The 19,834-nt window shown below is 37.1% G+C and overlaps 1 protein-coding gene across 1 annotated transcript; it reads right to left on the bottom strand.

The window, feature by feature from the left end:
- Nucleotides 1-3,308: 3,308 nt before the first annotated feature.
- tent5ab (terminal nucleotidyltransferase 5Ab) lies at nt 3,309-9,193 on the bottom strand. Its single transcript, XM_065285180.2, has 3 exons — nt 9,108-9,193; nt 8,076-8,950; nt 3,309-7,420 (listed from the first exon to the last, which is right to left on the bottom strand). The coding sequence occupies exons 2-3, from the start codon at nt 8,475-8,477 to the stop codon at nt 6,638-6,640; spliced, it is 1,185 nt and encodes a 394-aa protein (XP_065141252.1). The 5' UTR covers nt 8,478-8,950; nt 9,108-9,193; the 3' UTR covers nt 3,309-6,637.
- Between the last annotated feature and the right edge of the window lie 10,641 nt (nt 9,194-19,834).

Here is a 19,834-nt window from a genome sequence, read left to right as displayed (position 1 = left end):
AACATGAAAAAAAAAGATATTTTGAGGAATGTTTGTAACCAAACTGATTATGAGCCCCACTCATTTTTATATTAGGATAAAAAAATGTATGGAAGTGAATGGGACTAATGAACGGTTTGGTTACATTCCTCAAAATATTTTCCTTCGTGTTCATCAAAACAAAGACATTTATACCGGTTTGTAACAACATGAACATGAGTAAATGATGACTTAAATGTCATTTTAGGTAAAATTTCCCTTTAAATTGTTTTCACCAGCATCATTTCCATTATGCAAGGCATATTCTGGCATTTTTATTTAAATAAATAATTAAAGTGAAAATATAAAGCAAGATTAACCATATCATTAAAATATATCAAAAAAATATTTTCAGTGACTTTGAAATATAAAACGCAACTGATGATTACATTTTTATTACAATCTCGAGGCTATACATATCCATCACAGAACACTATACACAATAATAAACTTGATTTAGAGAGATGTTTTTAAGATGTTTTCTTGTGGACACATTTTATATATAAGTGAGGTTGTTATTAAAATAGTTGAATGGACCAAAAGCATATACACTTAAAACTTAAGACGTGGACTTAACCTGTAAACAATTCCAGATCGAAAACCCTTTGAAAATTGGTGCATGACCATTTCTGCAAACTATGAGTCAAACCGCACAGCACATTTCTGTTTCGACATGCACCAGTTTTGCCATCGCAAAGTGGTTTAACATTACTCATTGGGCCTTGTGAACCTAACAGAAGGATTTGATTTAAACCTATTTGTCTGCTTGCGTTGCAATATCGCAAAGAAGCAGAGACAGTACTTCACGATGCAATGCATCATTTTTATCACAAGGAGGCTCTCTAGAAATAACCAAGACATGCAGAGAGACTTTCGATTCCCTCCAAATAAAAAGCACCAGTTTAAAGAGTTAAGAGGAAGAGATGGCTTAGCAAGAGGAACTGCATGCAAATGGCGCAAATGAATAAGTAAAACCAAATTGTGGGATTAATTGGCGCATCACATGGTTAGCTTGAGGCTAGCCTGGTTTTTGTTTGCTTTGTATGAAGGCGTGAGAAACAAGCGAACTCAAGAATCGAATGAGTAGTCTTTCCGCCTCTCTCTATTCATCTGTCTATCTTAACTAAATTCAGGGCTCACTGACCCATCAGTCTAATTTGATGAAGGGGGCGGACGCGTATGTGTTACGGTACAATACTCATAAACCCGAAAGCTGTAACTCACCTAGACTCTTAAGCGCATGGCTATTAAGCGTTTAATCAGATTAGGGAGATGGGTAAATATCCCACTCATGAAGGGCTATATTTAGTATATTCGAAGTGACACTTAAACAGGATAACGCAAGCCCTACCCGACCGTCTTTACGTCGACACCCTCAGACCCAATTTCAGGCCCTGAGGGCGGTGTGGTAATGCACGTACACTAAAATACAGAAGCAAACCCTTGGAAGATCCCATTGTTGCTAGCTACACAAACTGATGTTGCTCACTATTTACTATTTATTTGTGTTTCAACAGACATTTATTTTTTATTCATTAGGGCTAACAGCACATAAATGTGTGTACTTACTTTCTATAAAAATCAAACCCAACGGCACATACAGGACTGTGTACTAATGTAGCTCAACGTTATGATTTATATCAGTGTTTCCTCATGAGCACCAAAATATGTAAATATTTTGGTATTACTATCTTAATATCTGGAGACATTTGCTCCCCACACCAAAATGATTAGCAGGCATATACACAAACAAATAATAATTTCTCAAATTTTGTGTTTAAAGTACATTGGCAATTATTTATCTCAACAGATCTGTTGGAGACAAATTTTATAAAAACTGTTGGCTAAGCAACACATTGCGAATAGATTAATTCATCTTTGCATAATGTTGGCATAGTCATAATCACTCCAGATGTCCATACTTCTCAATAAAATGACATGTTTCAGTACAAAATGCAGCACTTTTGTCAAATCTACATATATTTTTTATATTACTTTAACTTAACAAATTAAGTTAAAAAAATCAACTTGTTTTCATAACTCATGTCAACTTTTTTAAGTCTTAAAATAGTAGGTTGAATTGACTTGAAAAAAACCCAAGTTGTTTTAACTTCATGCTGCATTTTTTTTACAGTGTATCGTGCCATTAGGATTTTTTTATATAACCCTTGACTTGTTACAGATTTTTTGGGACATATATACAGTATGAAGAGTTCCAAAACGCGATAAACAATATATATATATTTTTTAATTGTTACTGCCAAAATCAGTATTATATCAGGTGAGTATTAAAAAGGAAATTCTTAATTTTACCCAAAATCCGATATCCGCAGAATGCAATAAATCCATTTTGAATACACACAAAATCCTAATCCTGTATTGGATTTTGTGGAAAAGAAAGAATTTTTTATGTTATTATAACCTAAAGATGCTATGTGAAAGTTTGTAACAGAAAATAGTGGTTTTCATCTTGTCGCTTTCTTGGTATAGGAAACACATTTTTACTGAAATTAGTCAAAATGGATTTATTGCATTATGGAACTAAACTCTCATATATTTTGTCCTAATCTCCTAAAAAATAAAAACTTGATTTTTGATTTGATGCATTGGGAACAGTCCAAAACAATTGCTTTCTCACAACAGGTATTGAAGTGGATGAAATATAGACAAATTAATATTCCCACTGTGTGTTGATGGTTAAATGTGTTAGACGCTCCCTAAAGTTCACTTCCTCTTACACTTCCTTAAGATTCCTAATGCACTTCCTCTTATAAAGCCAAAAAAACAAAGTGGTTGATGATGAGTCAATTAAAGTGGTCTCAGTCATACATTACATCACATTTATGCATTCGACATATTTTTTATGCAAAGTGACTTCAATTTACATTTAAACTTTACATTTTATCAATATGTGTGTTTTATGGGGTTTGACCTTTGTGATGCAATGCAAAATGATTTATATAATGATTTACATTTTGAAAATCCAAAATAAATATTTCCGTAAGGATTTTTCCAAGAATTGGGTTAGGTCAGTGGTTCCCAAACTGAGAGAGGGGTCACTAGATGGTTCCAGGGTGACCCAATTTTATGAAATTTAATAAAACACATTATTTATCATAACTTCTGTGTAATTAAAGAAGAGAAATATAAGGCTACTAACCAACAGCGTGTGTATGTGTGTTCATCTGTGTGTGCATGCAAGCAAGCGTGTGCACGTGCATGTGTGCACGTGTTCAAAAGGAGACCCTATTTTCAACACAGCCCCCTGCTGGAAAAACCAGCTCATAGATTTTCATGCTGGTCTGGATTGGTTTATTGCTGATTTTGGGCTGGTTTCACCAGAGGGTCAGCTAGTGAGTCTGGTCAACCACCAGTAACCAATGTTACTGTATGGTTAACAGTGCCAGGGGCAAACGCCTGCTGGGCTTTATCATTATGCGTAAGCTCTACTAACATCACGTGGGTAGGTAAACCCCCAATAATCAAAACTTGCAAATGCAACACCAATTTTGCAGCAAATTTTTACAATGATTATGGAAGCACATGTACGATTAACACTTCAACCCCCCACTGTTCAAACCGAATCGACGCTGTTCAACATCATATCAGTTTATCATCAATTGGTTTTGTGAAAACCACAACAGGATGTGATAATCTACAGGCCAGCAACAAAACAACAAGTGAAGATGCGAACTTGTTTGCAAGCTTTTGATGCGTACAAACATACAATTAATTCGATGAGAATTTTTAATCACAATTTAATGAATCATTTATGTTTGAAATACATGCTGTGTTGCGAAATCCACATCTGAATTCACATGCACATTTAATTTAGTAGATAAAATACACATTGACGGAGACACATTCATCCTGTGAGCACCCCGGCGTGTTATTTCTGTGGGAAATCGTGCCTTTAAATACTCTACATTTGTGGAGAATTTGCTGCACAGATTCTTGGGTTTATTTTCGACCCATAAACCTCAAGAGTTGCTTTTCACAGCATAAACAATTAAAGTCCAAAACATGGCCCTTGCATCTGCACAAACATCACAATATACAAAAATAGAAGATATAGTAGAAAAATAAGAGAAAGTCTCTTTATGATCAATTTAAGTGAATTTATCTATAAAAGCCCCTAATACTTACAAAATGCAGTATATTCAAGTTCTCAGAATCAGATTTTATCAAAGTCAAAAGTAAAAATTTATTTATAAAGCTTTTTTTTAAACAGCAAGTGTTTGTACACAAAATGAATGAAAATAGCAATGATACAAACAGTCAACACCACGAACAAATACATCAAGACACAATAAAAGAAATCAGCTCTCGCATAGCGTCAAATGCCAGACGATAAAAATAAGTTTTAAGGCCAGATTTAATGGTATAAAAAATTTTGTCAAAAATTGCTCCCCGTCCCTTTAAAAAGGTCCTATTTAGGTACCGATATGTACCTTTGAGGTACTCTTTAGGTGCAAGGGCCTCATTTATGCACAGATTTAAAGTGTGCATATGCAAAATCTCCATATTTATAAAAACTGTATTTGACATGGAAAAGTGCCTAGCGCCAAGTCAGGGCCTGAGCAGACGTGCACACTTTTGCTTGTCCAATCGCTGCACGTTTTTGGATTTAAAGTCTTACTTTCTGCTCATAAAGGATTTAAACATTGACAGGTGCTCTTTTATATGCAATGAAATTAATTAGGCATCATTTAAAAGTGGAGATTTAAAAATGCACACATGTTTGTTTTATGAATCGCATGTATGTACGTTTGAGGAAAAAATATTAGGCTCAGGTTCAAATCCCAGGCAACACACATACTGATGTGTATACCTTATAATGCACAGTTCACTAATATTGAGATTCAGGTTCTCAGTGCTGGTTTTAATCTCTCAGGATATGCAGGTCAAAGGTGTAATCACTGGATTTGGTGGCTGTGTGAAATTAGGCCGATAGAAAGACAGCGAGTTAACTGGATGTAACAACAACTATTCGGACTTAAAGGGGCCATTTCACAAAACTTTTTTTAAAGGTGCAATGTGTAATTTTTAGAAGGATCTCTTGACAAAAATGCAAAATAATATACAAAACTATATCATCAGGGGTGTATTAAGACCTTTTCATAATGAATGAAACATTTTTATCTACATACACAAAGGGTCCCCTTACGCGGAAGTTGCCATTTTGTGCCGCCATGTTTCTACAGAAGCCCTTAACGGACAAACTTTTTTTACTAAAAAGTCGTCTCCGACGATGACATGTTTTTCCGGTGGCGGCTACCGTAGCTTCTCTATGCGTTTCAAAAGCGAGGGGTGAGCAGTGGACTGAGCCGTTGGTTGCAATTCGCAACCTCACCACTAGATGCTGCTAAAATTTACACAATGCACCTTTAAGATGTCAAATAAATATTTGGTGTCCCCAAAGTTTCACCATATAGATCATTTGTTATAGCAAAAATTTGCCATTTTTATGGTAAGTCCTTTTAAATGCAAATGAGCTCTGCAATAAATGGCAGTGTCGTGGTTGAATAGTGCAGATTAAGAGGTGGTATTATCCCCTTCTGACATCACAAGGGGAGCCAAATTTCAATGACCTATTTTTTCACATGCTTGCAGAGAATGGTTTACCAAAACTAAGTTACTGGATCTTATTCACATTTTCTAGGTTGATAGCACTTAAAGCACTTAAACGTGGAAAAGTCAGATTTTAATGATATGTCCCCGTCCATTAAATCCGTTTTACTTCTCTGCTTTAGTTTTAATGGCAATGCCCTGGACATTTTAATCTGAGCTAAGCCAGCGCTGAGCCAACAGTACAATGAGGTCAGTTCCGATACTGTGTATAAGACAGCAAGCCGTGAAAAACATATACATACAGTCGCATACACAGATAAACCGTATGTAAAGATTTCAAACATTTTTCAAATGTGGATTGTGCCATGGATGATGTAACACATGGCTATGTGTTTATTTCATCATTAAGTGGCATTTATTTTATCAGCTCAGTCATTCATTTGGTATTGTACATTGTGAAGATCAATGCTACTGTATACACACACAAACACACACACATCATAAACATGATTTCAGCAGATTCACACACACACATTGAATAATCTCCAACATTCTTTACTTTAAGGCACTTGAGAAAGCTTTTTAATATCAGCGGGTATTTAAGAAAATATCCTTGGACTGACAAAGGTATCCGGTTTATTGATTTCAGTTCATTATGTGTGAGTTTGTTGGCTATTCTGTATGCCCTTTGCAGGTTTCTCATCCAGTCTTCAAGTATGTCTATCATCACACACACACACACACGCATACTGTACATACTGTATACACAAAGACGACCACTCTTGTGTCCTTGTGTTACTGCTTTGACTCAGATGATCCTTGTAAAGTGTGTTTACTCTGAGCCAGTGTTGTGCTTCTGTAGGCCTGGCGTGATGCCACGTAAAGCCTAGTTGCCACGTGCTGCCCCATGGGAACAAATCCAAGGTACCTCACTCTCCTTTCCTATTTCTGATCTTTCATCCGGCAGCTTCTTCTCGCAGCGAGGAGAGTTTTCCTCTCTGTAGAGCACACAAATGTCATCGGCACATGTGTTGTTCTTTCAAAGCTGCTAGTTGCAGGGCAACCACGGTGAGAAGGTATGGGTGGGCTGACAGGCGTAGATCGGCTGCACTTGAGCGATGTAGTAATTGCTAAAATTGCCGTCTGCGATGTACGGCGCGGGCTGATAGTAGCAGGTCACGTTCGCCACGTTGGGAATCACGTTCTGTTCGGCTAGCACGCGTACGGCCAACATGGTGATGAGACTCAGAGCCTGTCGTCTTTCGTGGCCCATCAGGCACACCGTACTTTCGTTGACGACGTTGTGGAGCGTGGTCAGATAGTCATATTTACGGTCCTCTAAGCCCACGAAATGATTTTGGAGATAGGACTCGAGCTTGCGTCTTTGCTCCGCCACGTCCGAGAAGTCGATGAAGAATCGAGAGCACATGTACCTTTCCAGAACCTTCATCTCGGCTTCAGAGGCGGCTCGGAAACCTCGTACCAGCAGGTGGCAGTACTTCAGCAAACCTCCGCCCCGGATCTCCTCGGGATTTCGCGTACAGATCAGTTTTCTTTGCAGGTGGTCCAGGGCGACAGCGAAGTTGCCGTAAACGCTTTCTCCCACGATGGAAGGGTGGAAGGTCTCGGCCATGGGGTTCTCGGAGCACTCGTAGAAGAGCAGGAGAGAGTCCAGGCGGATCTGGAAGGAGTCCACGCTGAACTCGAACTGGCGCCGCAGGGAATCGACAAACTTCAGCTCGACGTTCTTGCCGCTGTTGTTAGATAGTGAGATTAAACTCCAGCGGTCTGAGTCATTGCATACTTTCACCATCTTCTGCACATATGCCTCCTGCAGAAAGATAGAGATATGTGGAAGGGATTGGAGATGTTAGAAAGATAGATGAGAAAGTGTGGGGGGATTTTTTTAAAGCACGTTCACAGATATGAAATATTAGAAATTAGTATGTTTATATTAAGATTTAAGAGCATTACACAGGAAGGATATCTTCATAATGTGTTTTAAAGTCACTTTGCATTTGCATTAAAATCATTGCATTACTAAAATGTGCAGTTTTAAATGGTATCTGCTTAATCTTAATAAAAACATTGCCTGCTTTTGCATGAGTAAGGTGAAAGAAATCATATTTGTAGTAGAAAGCAACGTTTTTACTGCACTTATAGTATCTTTTTACAGCTTAAACCTAATGCACACTTTCTAGGGCATGTCTAGATCCACTTAATAATTTAAAATATAGTATGTGATGGAATTCACTGTTATTAAAGCATACAGAATTAAATCAATTACTATTTAGACATTTATTTTGAAGAGCTGCTATCCAAATACAGACAGTAACCAAATGTTGCGTCTTGCGCAAAGATGATTATAATGATGATCAAACCATTGCAAAATTCCAACACACAGCTGTTTAGTTACCAGTCCAGAACTTTAACCACCAGGTCACACAACTAATTATTGTGAAGAAATAGCCAACACCCGAGCTTACCTTTAAAGTCAAAGGAGTTATTTTCTCTTTATTTACGCCTTCAGGCAAAAAATCTAGGAGAGAATCCAAAACGATATCTTTAACGGTCTGAAACTCCGCTTCTCCTTTCAAATCCGCGCAAAAGATGAGATCCAGGTCCTTGTAGCCCAAACCGCTGTCCTCGTGAAGGACGTGGCTGGCCGCGGAACCGTTCAACCGGACCTCCCGGACATGGATCTTGCGCTCTTCCATGCGACACCGCACCACTGTCACGATATCCCGAGGCTTCATCTCCAAAGTGGGAAAGTTCCACTTGCCGTGAATGGGGATGCTTTCGGTAAGGATGGTGTCCAGACGCTTCACCTGCTCCCAGTTCAGCACGCACAGGTTAGTGCACTCACGGTTATTTAATTTTTCATCCATGACTGACCAGAGATTGGTTTTACAGTAAGTACAGTAGTAGGTAGTCGCTCTAGATCACTTTCGCCATGCGACATAGATGCGGAACTTGCAGTTGCGTCCCCTGTGGTAACATTAGATGTTAAAATTTCATCATATCAATAAATACCGGAAAAGAGTGCTGTGCTGTCAGATGAGAGTGTTTCTGCATGTCTATGTAAGTGCATTGAATGCAGCCCGTGCGTAAAAGCTCGCCAGATGTCCCGTGCGCACTGCGCGGAAAGGGCGGTGTACGTGGGATCTCACGGCTCTCCAGGGGCCGTGAGAATTAGAGTCCCGGGTCTGATTGCTGCATTGTGATCAGTGTTCAAGTCCAAAAAGGTTTGGAGTGGATAAAAGTCACACCCTTCCAAGAACAGCAATATCAAATGGCTAAGACGCGGTCACTCTCCAAGACTAAAGTAGGACGTGGGTGCTTAGTCTTTACATTTTGTTTTCTGTAAAAATAAGAATAAGTTACATAAGTCTTATAAGTTTCAACTGAAATGCGCAATGAATTAATAGTGCGTAAAGTGCATCAATTAATGTATATAAAAATGCAAACATTGCACTAAATACATGAAATAATATAAGTAGTCTTCATGCAATACTTACTCGTATCATCACATTGTGAACTGTTGTTCCGTGTCAACTGCTGGTTGCTCATGTCATCTCGGTTGCGCACAGTGAAGTTGCATGAAGATTAACCCGTAAACTAGGAGGAGTGACGAACTTGAGTGACAGATGAGTAGCCCAATCTGAACAAACCTTCACTATCTACTACACTTATTTTATACACATGCATAATACACATTTACGCATTTGGCGAACGCCTTTATCCAAAACATGTAGATGTATATAGCAAGCCTATTATTCGATATGCTATTTGTTTTTCCTGTGAATCGAACCTGTGCGCTGTTAACCCAATTTAGCCACACTAGGACCTATAGTTAAGCAATGAGCATGGTTATGAATACTTACAAAAATACACTTTACATGTTTATGTTATGTGTTTGCATTATTTGTCCCAAACTTGTATAATTATTATACATCTGTATTATATGTTACTAAGGAAATTACTGCATAATCTAAAACTATTGTGAAGAATCAACTATACACTATATGAACCAATAAAAGTCACCAAAATGTTTCTCTGTAGACAGCTGTAAACCTCAATGCTGCCCTCTAGAGAAAGACAGCAGACATGACTGTTGAGCTGTAGGCCTACCTGTAGACAGGTGAGTCCTGATGAGTTTGAAATTTTCTTTGGGGCAATAATTTATAAATGCTTAAATGAATGTCTTTCTTTACATCTAAAATAATTAACGATTGTTTTTGCATAGGTCTGGGTTGCGGTTAGTCTGTAATAGTAAAAATAACCTTAATTTAAATACATGAGTCAAGGGGAGATTTCATTTTAGAAAGTGTGTGTTTGTGTGAGACGGGTACTTTGTTTGTGTATATACGTGTGTGTGTTTCTCACCATCATGTCAGGTCAGGCTAGATGTCACCCAGAATCTGTCAGGGGGAGCGGATCTGCGTCACAGCAGTAACAGCCAATAAAGCAGGATTATTCTAGATTACTATCTACACTGGGTGTGTGCGTGCATGCGTGCGTGTGTGTGTGTGGTGCGCGCGCGTGTGTGTGTGTCAGAGATGAAGGTAATGATAAAAGGTGGTTAAGGCTACAGTCTAAACAGGATCCCTTTATTTTACATGATGCATGAAAAAGTAATCTGTTTATATCTGAAGTTATTGTAGCATTTGTCAAGATAGCAAAGCACTAACATACAACTCTAATATAAAATAATAACAAATATAAAATAATCAAATTTGTCCATAACCTTTCCTGGTCAAAGAAAGAAATAAGAAATTACATTACAAGGCTTCCTTAAAAACGTAATTACTTTCCTTATGATATTATTTTCATAACAACTAAGCAAATTTCTCCCAGTCTGGATTACAAAAAGTGAAAATTAAAATTAAATACTATATTATAAATCATTGAGAGTACAAAAATGAAGAGATAAAAATCAAAAATTACCTTTGGTGAACTTTGAATTTTAAAATCCAAGCAATTCATGCATTTGCATTACAGGTGGTTTTAGCACAACACAAAAACATTTTTTACCAGGCACTGATGGGCAAAGGTCTAGATTACAGTAACTGGTTAGCATTAGCATTGTTGTTTGTAAAGATCACTGATTTACCAGTTAGCTGTTGGCATGTGCAATAAACTGCATTTAAACTTGTGAAATGCATGAGGTTTAGCTAAAGCGGTTAGTAGTTTTTTTTATTTTCACATACTTAGTCAAAAAGTATACCACACTTAGTTCTTGAGTTCTTTGTTTGTGGCCATGCTTTCTGTGTGAATCATGTATGTGAGAAAAATATTGGCCATATTATTTATATTATATGAAATATATATTATAATGAAATTATCTGTCTGTCTTCTATTCAACTGGACATTGTAGAGCTAAAACTAAAATTGACCTTTACAATGAGCCTGATTCATGGCTTGTTTCATCATTAAAGGTGTCATAGCATGAAAATCAGACTTTTTCCATGTTTAAGTGCTATAATTGGGTCCCCAGTGCTTTTATCAACATAGAAAATGTGATAAAGATCAACCCAGTAATAGGGATGCACCGATACCGATACTGGTATCGGGTATCGGACTCGATACCACATTTTCTAAAGTACTGGTACTCGTTAAAAGTCCCCCGATACCTGGAATCGATACCACGGTCTGAGAAATGTCTATGTTTGAGCGGCGTGTAAGGGGTTAATGCCTCTTGTGTTGTCCAAAGAGGCAGAGTTTACAACAAACTGGAAAACTAGTCCTTTGTTTTTTTGTTAAATTATATGACTAAAGCTGTTACCTGTAAATTTAAATCACGTTTTTTTATTAAGTACTCGGTATCGGTATCGGCAAGTACTGAAATGCAAGTACTCGTACTTGTTTTCCAAAAAAGTGGTATCGATGCATTAGGGCTGGGCAAAAAAATAGATTTTTCGATTAATCGTTTTTTAAAATGTGGTCGATTCAGAATCGATTCTCAAAGAGCAGAATCGATTTTTTTTCTTTCATATTTATTTCTGCAAACATTGAACGAAAGATTAACGTTAATCGAATTACTAGTCTTCTTCACTAGATGTCACCCTATTTTTTGCTTTGCTGGAGGTTACCAAGGAGCGAGAGGCAAGCCTGTCATTCATTAATTCAGTGCTTAAAATGGCGGTTTCAGGTGCTTCAGCGATTTTAACTCTTTCCCCGCCATTGACGAGATATCTCGTCAATTAAGAGAAAACGCTTCCCCGCCAATGACGAGATTTTCCGTCTTTCCGCAATACCGCTATTATCCACCAGATGCCGCCCTTCCGCAACTTTTTAAAACCGGAAGTATTGCCCTATGGCAAGCTGCTGCATGTCCGTGTCTGTTTTAAAGATCGCTCTGAATGGGATCTCTATGAAAAGTCCGTCATAAAAATGGAATTATCTCTGCTTTTTGCTCAAAATATGGTGTTTTTGCAGAAACCTACCCATATTCAAAAGCTGATTGCAAAAGAACCACTAAAGGTAGGATGAAACGTTTTTTTTTTGTTTGAAAGCAGAGGGTCTGTTCTTTCATTTGGTATATTGTATGTTTATATATTTAAAGAAGAACATTTTCTGGAAGACATTAAACTTTGTTGAAAATCATGAAAAACGCTGGCGCTGGCTGGCAACTTTTTTAAAAAACGCTGGCGGTGAAAAAGTTAATAATTACCCACTTGGAATCGAAAATTGAATCGAGAATCGAAATCTAATCGATTTGACAGCTTGTGAATCGAAATTGAATCGATCTGGAAAATCTGAATCGATACCCAGCCCTACGGTGCATCCCTATTTGGGTAAGCCATTTTCTGCAAGCAAGTGATAAATGAGGTCGTTCAAATTTCGCCTGTTTTGTGAGGTAGGTAGCAAGGCGAATTACAATAATACCAACACTTTATCTGCACTATCCAACCACAGTTAATGCAGAAAGAAAGATGGAGAGAAAAAAGAATTGACAGCACAATTGAGTTTCAATTGCAACAAACCACCTTCATTGTGATCAGTGTTTGCATTTTATCCGCTCATTTGCGTTTTAGACGACACACCCCAAAACGGCACACTTTTGATCAAGTCTACAAATGTGCATTTTTAACATGCTGTAATTAATTATCTGTGGGGTATTTTAAGCAAAAACTTCACTTACGCACTCTGGGGACACCAAAGATTTATTTTACATCTTAAAAAAATCTCATCATATGGGCCCTTTAAGTGTCTCTCTCTCTCACACACACTTAATCTCTCACTCACTCTCTCACTCATTCCCTCTCTCTCTCATTCCCCCTCTCTCTCTCTCTCTCTCTCTCTCTCTCTCTCACTCACTCACTCACACACACGCATACACTTAATCTCTCACTCACTAACTCTCTCAGTCACTAACTCACTCACTCACTCACCCACTCTCTCACTCACTCACTCACTCACTCACTCACTCACTCACTCACTCACTCACTCGCTCTCTCACTCGCTCTCTCTCTCTCTCTCTCTCTCTCTCTCTCTCACTCACTCACTCACTCACTACATTCGTTATAATTATGTTTTCAAATGCTTCAGATGTTGTTTTTGCATGTTCATGTCGGCTAAGGTTTAACCTCAATGTAAACATTTATTATGATTGGTTTGTGGTGAGTGGAAGCTCAAGTATGTGTTAAGCTTGTGTGTGTGCGTGTGTGTAAAGTGGGCGTAAATGTGGCAAAATTAAAAAGTGGTGTGACAATGCAGTGTGTGAGAGAGATGAATTTCCTACATCAGTTCTTCAGAGATCAGAAAGGAAATAGTTTAAGGATAAAATATGTCGTCTTTGATTCATAAATAGGCCAGTTGATATATTTATAATAGCAATTTTGACATTTATGGTACTTTAACCTTAGTCCTACATGAGGAAGTGTGTGTTCCTCATATTGGACCAATCCATGTAACAGATTAGTTTCACTACCGAGGAAACAAGTCTTTAGCAATCATCAGCAGCAGTATCAGCAAAATTATATATGTATATAATATATGTGTGTGTGTGTGTATGTGCATGTATGTATAAATGTGCATGCGTGTATATGTGTGTGTTCGTATATGTGTGTGTGTCTGCATGCATGTCTGCATGCATGTTTGTATGTATGTATGTATGTGTTTTATTCATTTTAATTTCAGATTTAATTTCAAGTGTCATTATAGTGTGAGCATAATTTTCTTTTCTATAAGAATTCAAATGAACATATGAAGTATCCAAAATGTCCCCTTTTTAATGCTCCATGTTGTTTCAGCAAAATCTGTGCATGTTCTAAGGAGTATTGTATGGCCTTCAGTCAAGGTAATCTTTTTTTTAATCTTTTAGTTCAGTGTGTTTAATCCAATATCAATGGTATATAAGCTTGTAACATTTAACAATTTCCCCTAATTTGACATTTTCAAAAAAAATGCACCTTTTCTTTTGTGTATCATGTTCTGCACACTCTCAAAAATAAAGGTACAAAATTTGTCACTGGGACAGTACCCTTTCAAAAACGTACACATTTGTACCCCAAGAGTGCATAGTACTTCAAAGGTACATATTGACAGTTTTAAGATACATATTTGTATCTATATGGTACATAGGACGTTTTTTAAATGGTACTTCCCCAGTGACAGCTTTGTACCTTTATTTTTGACACTACACATATGTAAGTTTCATTTATAGTCATTTATAGTCTGAGCCTTTAAAACTATTTACTTTGGCATAACCTTCATCCGGACATGTTAATTTGGGACCACCTGCATTATTTTGACCATCCCTGGCCTTTTATTATAAACAATTCCCAATAAAAAGCTACCTTAAACTCAGCAGATTTCTTCTGTATAGGCTATGCCAGTAAACATTTTGTTTACATGGTAAAGTATTCAGAGATGCTTCTAAGGAACTACTGATTGGATTAGATTCAACTTGTCACTATGCAAAATTCAAGTGAAGAGCAATGAGTCATGAATGAGTTATCTTTGCATTGTAGACCACTGAGAAGGAGTATGGTTGAAGTCTTTACAGAATTGAAACTTAAATAACAAAAAGCGTTCCAATATTCGGAGTGTTCTGGAATATTGACTGACCGCTGCAGAAGGACGGGTGTGTTTTTGTGGAGAGGAAGTAAAATGGCTTCGACAGTTTTTCTGAAATAGCATGTTGTCACTAGATTCTGTTTCCTGGTTTTGTGCGGTTTCACAATACGCATTCACACACATGCATATTCTTTGTTTTTCTCACATACAACACACATACTCATGCTCTCACTTTCACCACACAAACACACACACACACTTATTTTGATTAGTCATTGCAGATGGGGTTGTAGTTTTCAGTATTTCTCATGAGTAAAGTCTTGGTTACAAAAAGGCAATAAGGGGGTGCGTTGGTGCAATATAAGCCAGGGGTAAGTTGTCACAATTGAAACCTGGGTTTTCAGACCGGGATCTCGGTTCCAAAGGTTTTTAGTATTTATAGAACAGAGTTTTAAAAACTTTCTTTCATACAATGTGTGTTAAAGTTTGTAAGAACCCGAACTTTGGTGCACACCTGCCCTCTACTGGAAAGATCATTATTGAAACACATTGAAACATGAGTAGCATGAGGCTGCTGTGATAAGATCTCAACCTATATAAAGTCACCCGATAGTACCGTAGATGATATTCCTATAGATTAGTATTTAAAAAGTAACACTGATTCAGTATTGACGTTAATGAAGTGATGAATAAACATTAATGATGAACACCTGCTTTTAACAAACACAATCACTGAAGTAAAGATTAATAACAAGACTTCACCCTAACAGTGATAAGTTTACCTTTAGTTGGGCACTTGACCCTTGATTTCTTGTTTTTTTATAACAGGCAAAGAAGCCAAAATTATATTGTTTGCTTGTTGATGCGGATGTTACTGAGCCCCTAAGGTGATATTGGAGTAAAAAAATCTAAAATTTAGTTTCATGTGCTCACGCGAAACCTTCATGTGCAGAATTTTTTTTTATGTCACATGTGCACACAAAAGTTTCACGTGAACACGCGAAACTAAACGGGGTAGTTTCACGTGCGCGCGCGAAAGTTTCACGTGAGCATGCGATACATGCTCATGCAAAACTAAACTTTATTTTATTTTTGCTCCATGTTCCCTTAGGGGCTCCGTAGGAAGTTACCCATACAGCAAATTTTCTGTTATTTTTAAATATAATATTAAAAATATATTAAACACACATTAAACCAAATATATTTTCTGAAATAGATTTTGAAATATGTTTACAAAAATTTTTTTTTCACCAGTATATTTTTGGCTATTTTTTTAATAAACATTTTTTAAAAGTATTTTATTCATGTCAGATTGGAAGAAAGATTTCCTATGTTACAAACCTGTAAACATAACATTTTTGAAAAGGTTAAGATGAAGTATATTTTCAACTGCAAACATACACTTTTAAAGTATATAAGTAAAATTTTAGATTTCATACATACTTTACAAAATTTATATTTTGGCCAAGAAAATATATTTTCTGTCGTATGGGTTGTAATATTAGGAATGTATTTATTGCTTCTGAAATACATTTTGAAATATATGTTAATATAACAAAAAAAAAATTATTTCATTAATATATTTTTTTCATTAATATATTTTTGCCCAGAGAAATATATATTTTTTGCCTTATGGGTAGTATTATGATGTAATCATTTTTCTGATCGTAGGTGTGTTTTGTCATTTTTGACTTACTTTTGCACTCTTGATCCTATAATACACCGGTGTCGTGATGGTTTCTGTAAAGAATGCAAAACAATTGACTGATTTAGTGTTCATTTTAACACTCTGGGTGTGGATTATAGCGGTGTATATTTAACACAGGAGGTTTTGCTGTATGGCCGTTACTGGGATGTTTAACATAACTAGGGCTGATGAGCAGGTCAACATAATCAATTCATAACAAGACTTAGTGCTAAGTGAGAGAATTTGGTGTGTCTTTATTTACAAAGATGATGACTGCCGTGAGACTAATGAGAGCTTTTCTTTAAATCTCCTACAGTGAATCATTCATTGGGAGAACACAGTGTTTCAGTACATTTGCAATTACTGTACAAAAACATATTGGGCGGTTTCACGGACAGAGTTTAGATTAAGCCAGGACTAAGCCTTATTTAAATAAGGACATTTTTGTTGTTTTTACAAAAACATATCCTCCAACTCATACGATTGCTTTAAAACACCAGGATTAATTGTATTTTATTACACATTACACTATTCAGGCATTTAGGGCAAATAACGTACCCATTTATTTATGATATGATATAAACACAGCATACAAAACAGTCACAATTTTTTAAAAATGAACTTAAAATATTCCAAGTGTACCGAGGTCACACAATCGATTTATTTGAAGAAAAGATGCAAAAGGGATGAAAATCTGCTGTAAATATAGATCCATATAGACTGATTCAAAAACTGCCGCCAGAAGAAGCGATGAAACGTCCTTTATGATTGTGAAAAGGCATTGGCTCTTGTGTGTCTCGTGACCGATCGCATTATTACGTTAGCTAAGAATGTGAAGCGCTATTGGCTCTTGTGATCGACTACATCATGCTGGTTTATGTTTGAATGAGATCTGTGCGTTTTGATCACAGAGTTCGTCATATAAAGTAATCGTATGGCTTCAGTTCGCAAGGTTTGCAACGCAAATGGTTTTATACTGTTTTATTCAATAAATACCTGACTGTACTTTTACTTACGTGTTGAGAAGTGGTAAGGTTAAGGGTAAGGGTGCTGGTGGGGTTAGATGCTCCAAAATATCTTAAAAAATAAATAAATGTTTATGAAACCGTTTCTAAATTTACAAATTCATAAAATTAAATGTGTCTAATCTGATGTATGAGGCAAAAACCTTTTTTCAATTGTGTAGGCCCGGCCCGATCTGCCAGGGGGTTTCAAAGTTTGGCACGTGGTTGACTTCACACCTCTGGAGACCAGTCAGGGTTTCTTAGTGCTCAGTTTGTTTTTTTTGCTGAAATCCAATTTATTTGCACTGTTGTTCAGATTATCATTTAAATGCGACTGCCATCAGTCTTATGTGTGTGAACTGTATACAGCCGGAAGTGACCCGCATGCGCAGAAGACGACGTGACATCATCTTCCCACCTCCTCCAGCGCAGAATTGTAACGTCTGTCACATTTCAATGACTTAAAAATCGGATAAAATGCAACATGTCCGTTCAGACTGAAGTTGCATTGCAATACCTTAGATATGTATCCAATTTAGAACCACATATGAAAGTGGCCCTAAAGTTTGAACTATTTTTGTGTGATAAAATTCTGCTTTTATCGACCCATACCAATTATTGGCCGATATATCGGTGCATCTCAAGTTATATTTAATTACGATTATTTTCACTGACTGATTTAAACTAATAATCTGAGGTGTTACTAGTTAATTTTATTGGTGCATTTTATTTACTCATCTGTCTCTTTGTAGTGATATTGCAAGCTTGGCCACAGTGAACCTGACAGAGATGTTCATTTCCAAGTGTCGGTCCATATAAACTCTTGGCATCCCTCGACTGTCCTCAGCTGACCCAGCGTCATGGCATCTGCAATGTCGTTGTCAAAGAAAAGAAAAACATTTAATGGCTTAAATGAATTGAACAAGTGGTCTCATTAGAAAAGCATTTAGCTCGTAAACCTTTCATTATGCTTTTTACATAGATTAATTTGCTAAATTAAATAGCATCTGCTTGTTCTCTTAAATCTATAAACATTTAAACTTTCAGGGTGCATTTGATCATGGTCTTAAAAATGTTTTGTGCCAGGCATCTTTTGTCTTTATTGTAAATATGGGATTTTTAAATGAAATGATTAAAAATGTTAAATGAGTCTAATGATGAGCATTAATAAAAGACTTAATCACACTATATTGTATGTTTGTTTGTGATATGTCATTGTATATAAGTCATCTACTCTCAGATACACAGTCTGGAAAGCCTCATTCACATTAGGCGTGTACAGTCACGCGACAAAGTTGAGAAAAGTTTATAGCCGCATTCACATTAGCAGCGACTAGCAGTAGCAGAGCGTCGCAATCTCATTGATTTTAATGAAAGCTTGGCGACATCCGGCGACAAGAGCGACAGTGACCGTTGGTGACTGGATGGGACGTTGCCATTCATGTGACAAAGTTAAGAAATTTTTAACTTTATGCAAATTATGAGCGACTTTTGGAAGCGACTACCAATGAGAACGAAGCAACTCTGTTGTGAAAAGCTACCATTGAAATCAGTGAGATTGTGTCGCTCTGCTACTGCTAGTCACTGCTAATGTGAATGAAGCTTAACTTTATGCAAATGATGAGCGACTTTCTGGAGTGACTACCAATGAGAGCGAAGCAGTGGAGGTTATGTCATCCGTCTCTTGTCAGTTACTGGAGTGGATGTTATACTCGGTGAATGCAGCTTTAGAAGTTAGCATTACAGTATTAATAATGTAGTTCTGATATAGTGGATAGCTAGTAGGCTGAAAAAACGCAGTGTCTCTGTGAATAAAAAAACTTCTGACCAAACCACAAAATAGGCCCTACACATCTGGAAACAAAATTATTATCAGAGATCGGATCCATTTGCTATTGTTTAAGATCCCCTCACAGACCACCCACTTCTAAAAGTGAACAGTAAACTAAACCAAAACCAGCTCTGCTGATCACAACATTATTTATTTGAAACAAATGAGTCTCTGGAAATTCTCACAATGTACTGAAGCTTTGAGCTCACTAAAGTCAATCCCACAACACACTGACTTCTGTAAAAAATTGTATTCTGTTTTAATATCAGAATCAATGTCATTGAAAATAAAAATACAAACCTTTAAATAGAAATTCCATATGTGGTGGACATCGACTATTCTCCTCCTTAGCCCCTTTGAATGCATCTTGAGTAAAACTTATTTAAAGAATACAATAGAGACGAAACTGGTCGCTTGGAAAGGCTGCGGGCGCCATCTTGTGTCGAGACGCGGGAATTCATTCGACCCGAGCCTCACAGTGGCTGCGTCCGAAAGCTCTAAAATGCTGCCAACATACTGAAAGTCGAAGGCATCAAGTATTGTCTGAATCAAATATGTTTGCTTTACTTCCTCATCTCATGAGATACCTTCATCGGGTCGGTTTTTAAAGGAAGCATTAGCATTCTTTGCTCCCTTTAATGTCTCACAATTCTCTGCGCAATGTGCGCCCGGGGAATCTGATTGGTGGAGCCTGGTAGAGTT

The sequence above is a fragment of the Paramisgurnus dabryanus genome, chromosome 21, assembly GCF_030506205.2.
Source record: "Paramisgurnus dabryanus chromosome 21, PD_genome_1.1, whole genome shotgun sequence".
In the NCBI taxonomy this organism is placed as follows: domain Eukaryota; kingdom Metazoa; phylum Chordata; class Actinopteri; order Cypriniformes; family Cobitidae; genus Paramisgurnus; species Paramisgurnus dabryanus.
This window is presented reverse-complemented; position numbering and strand designations above follow the sequence as displayed.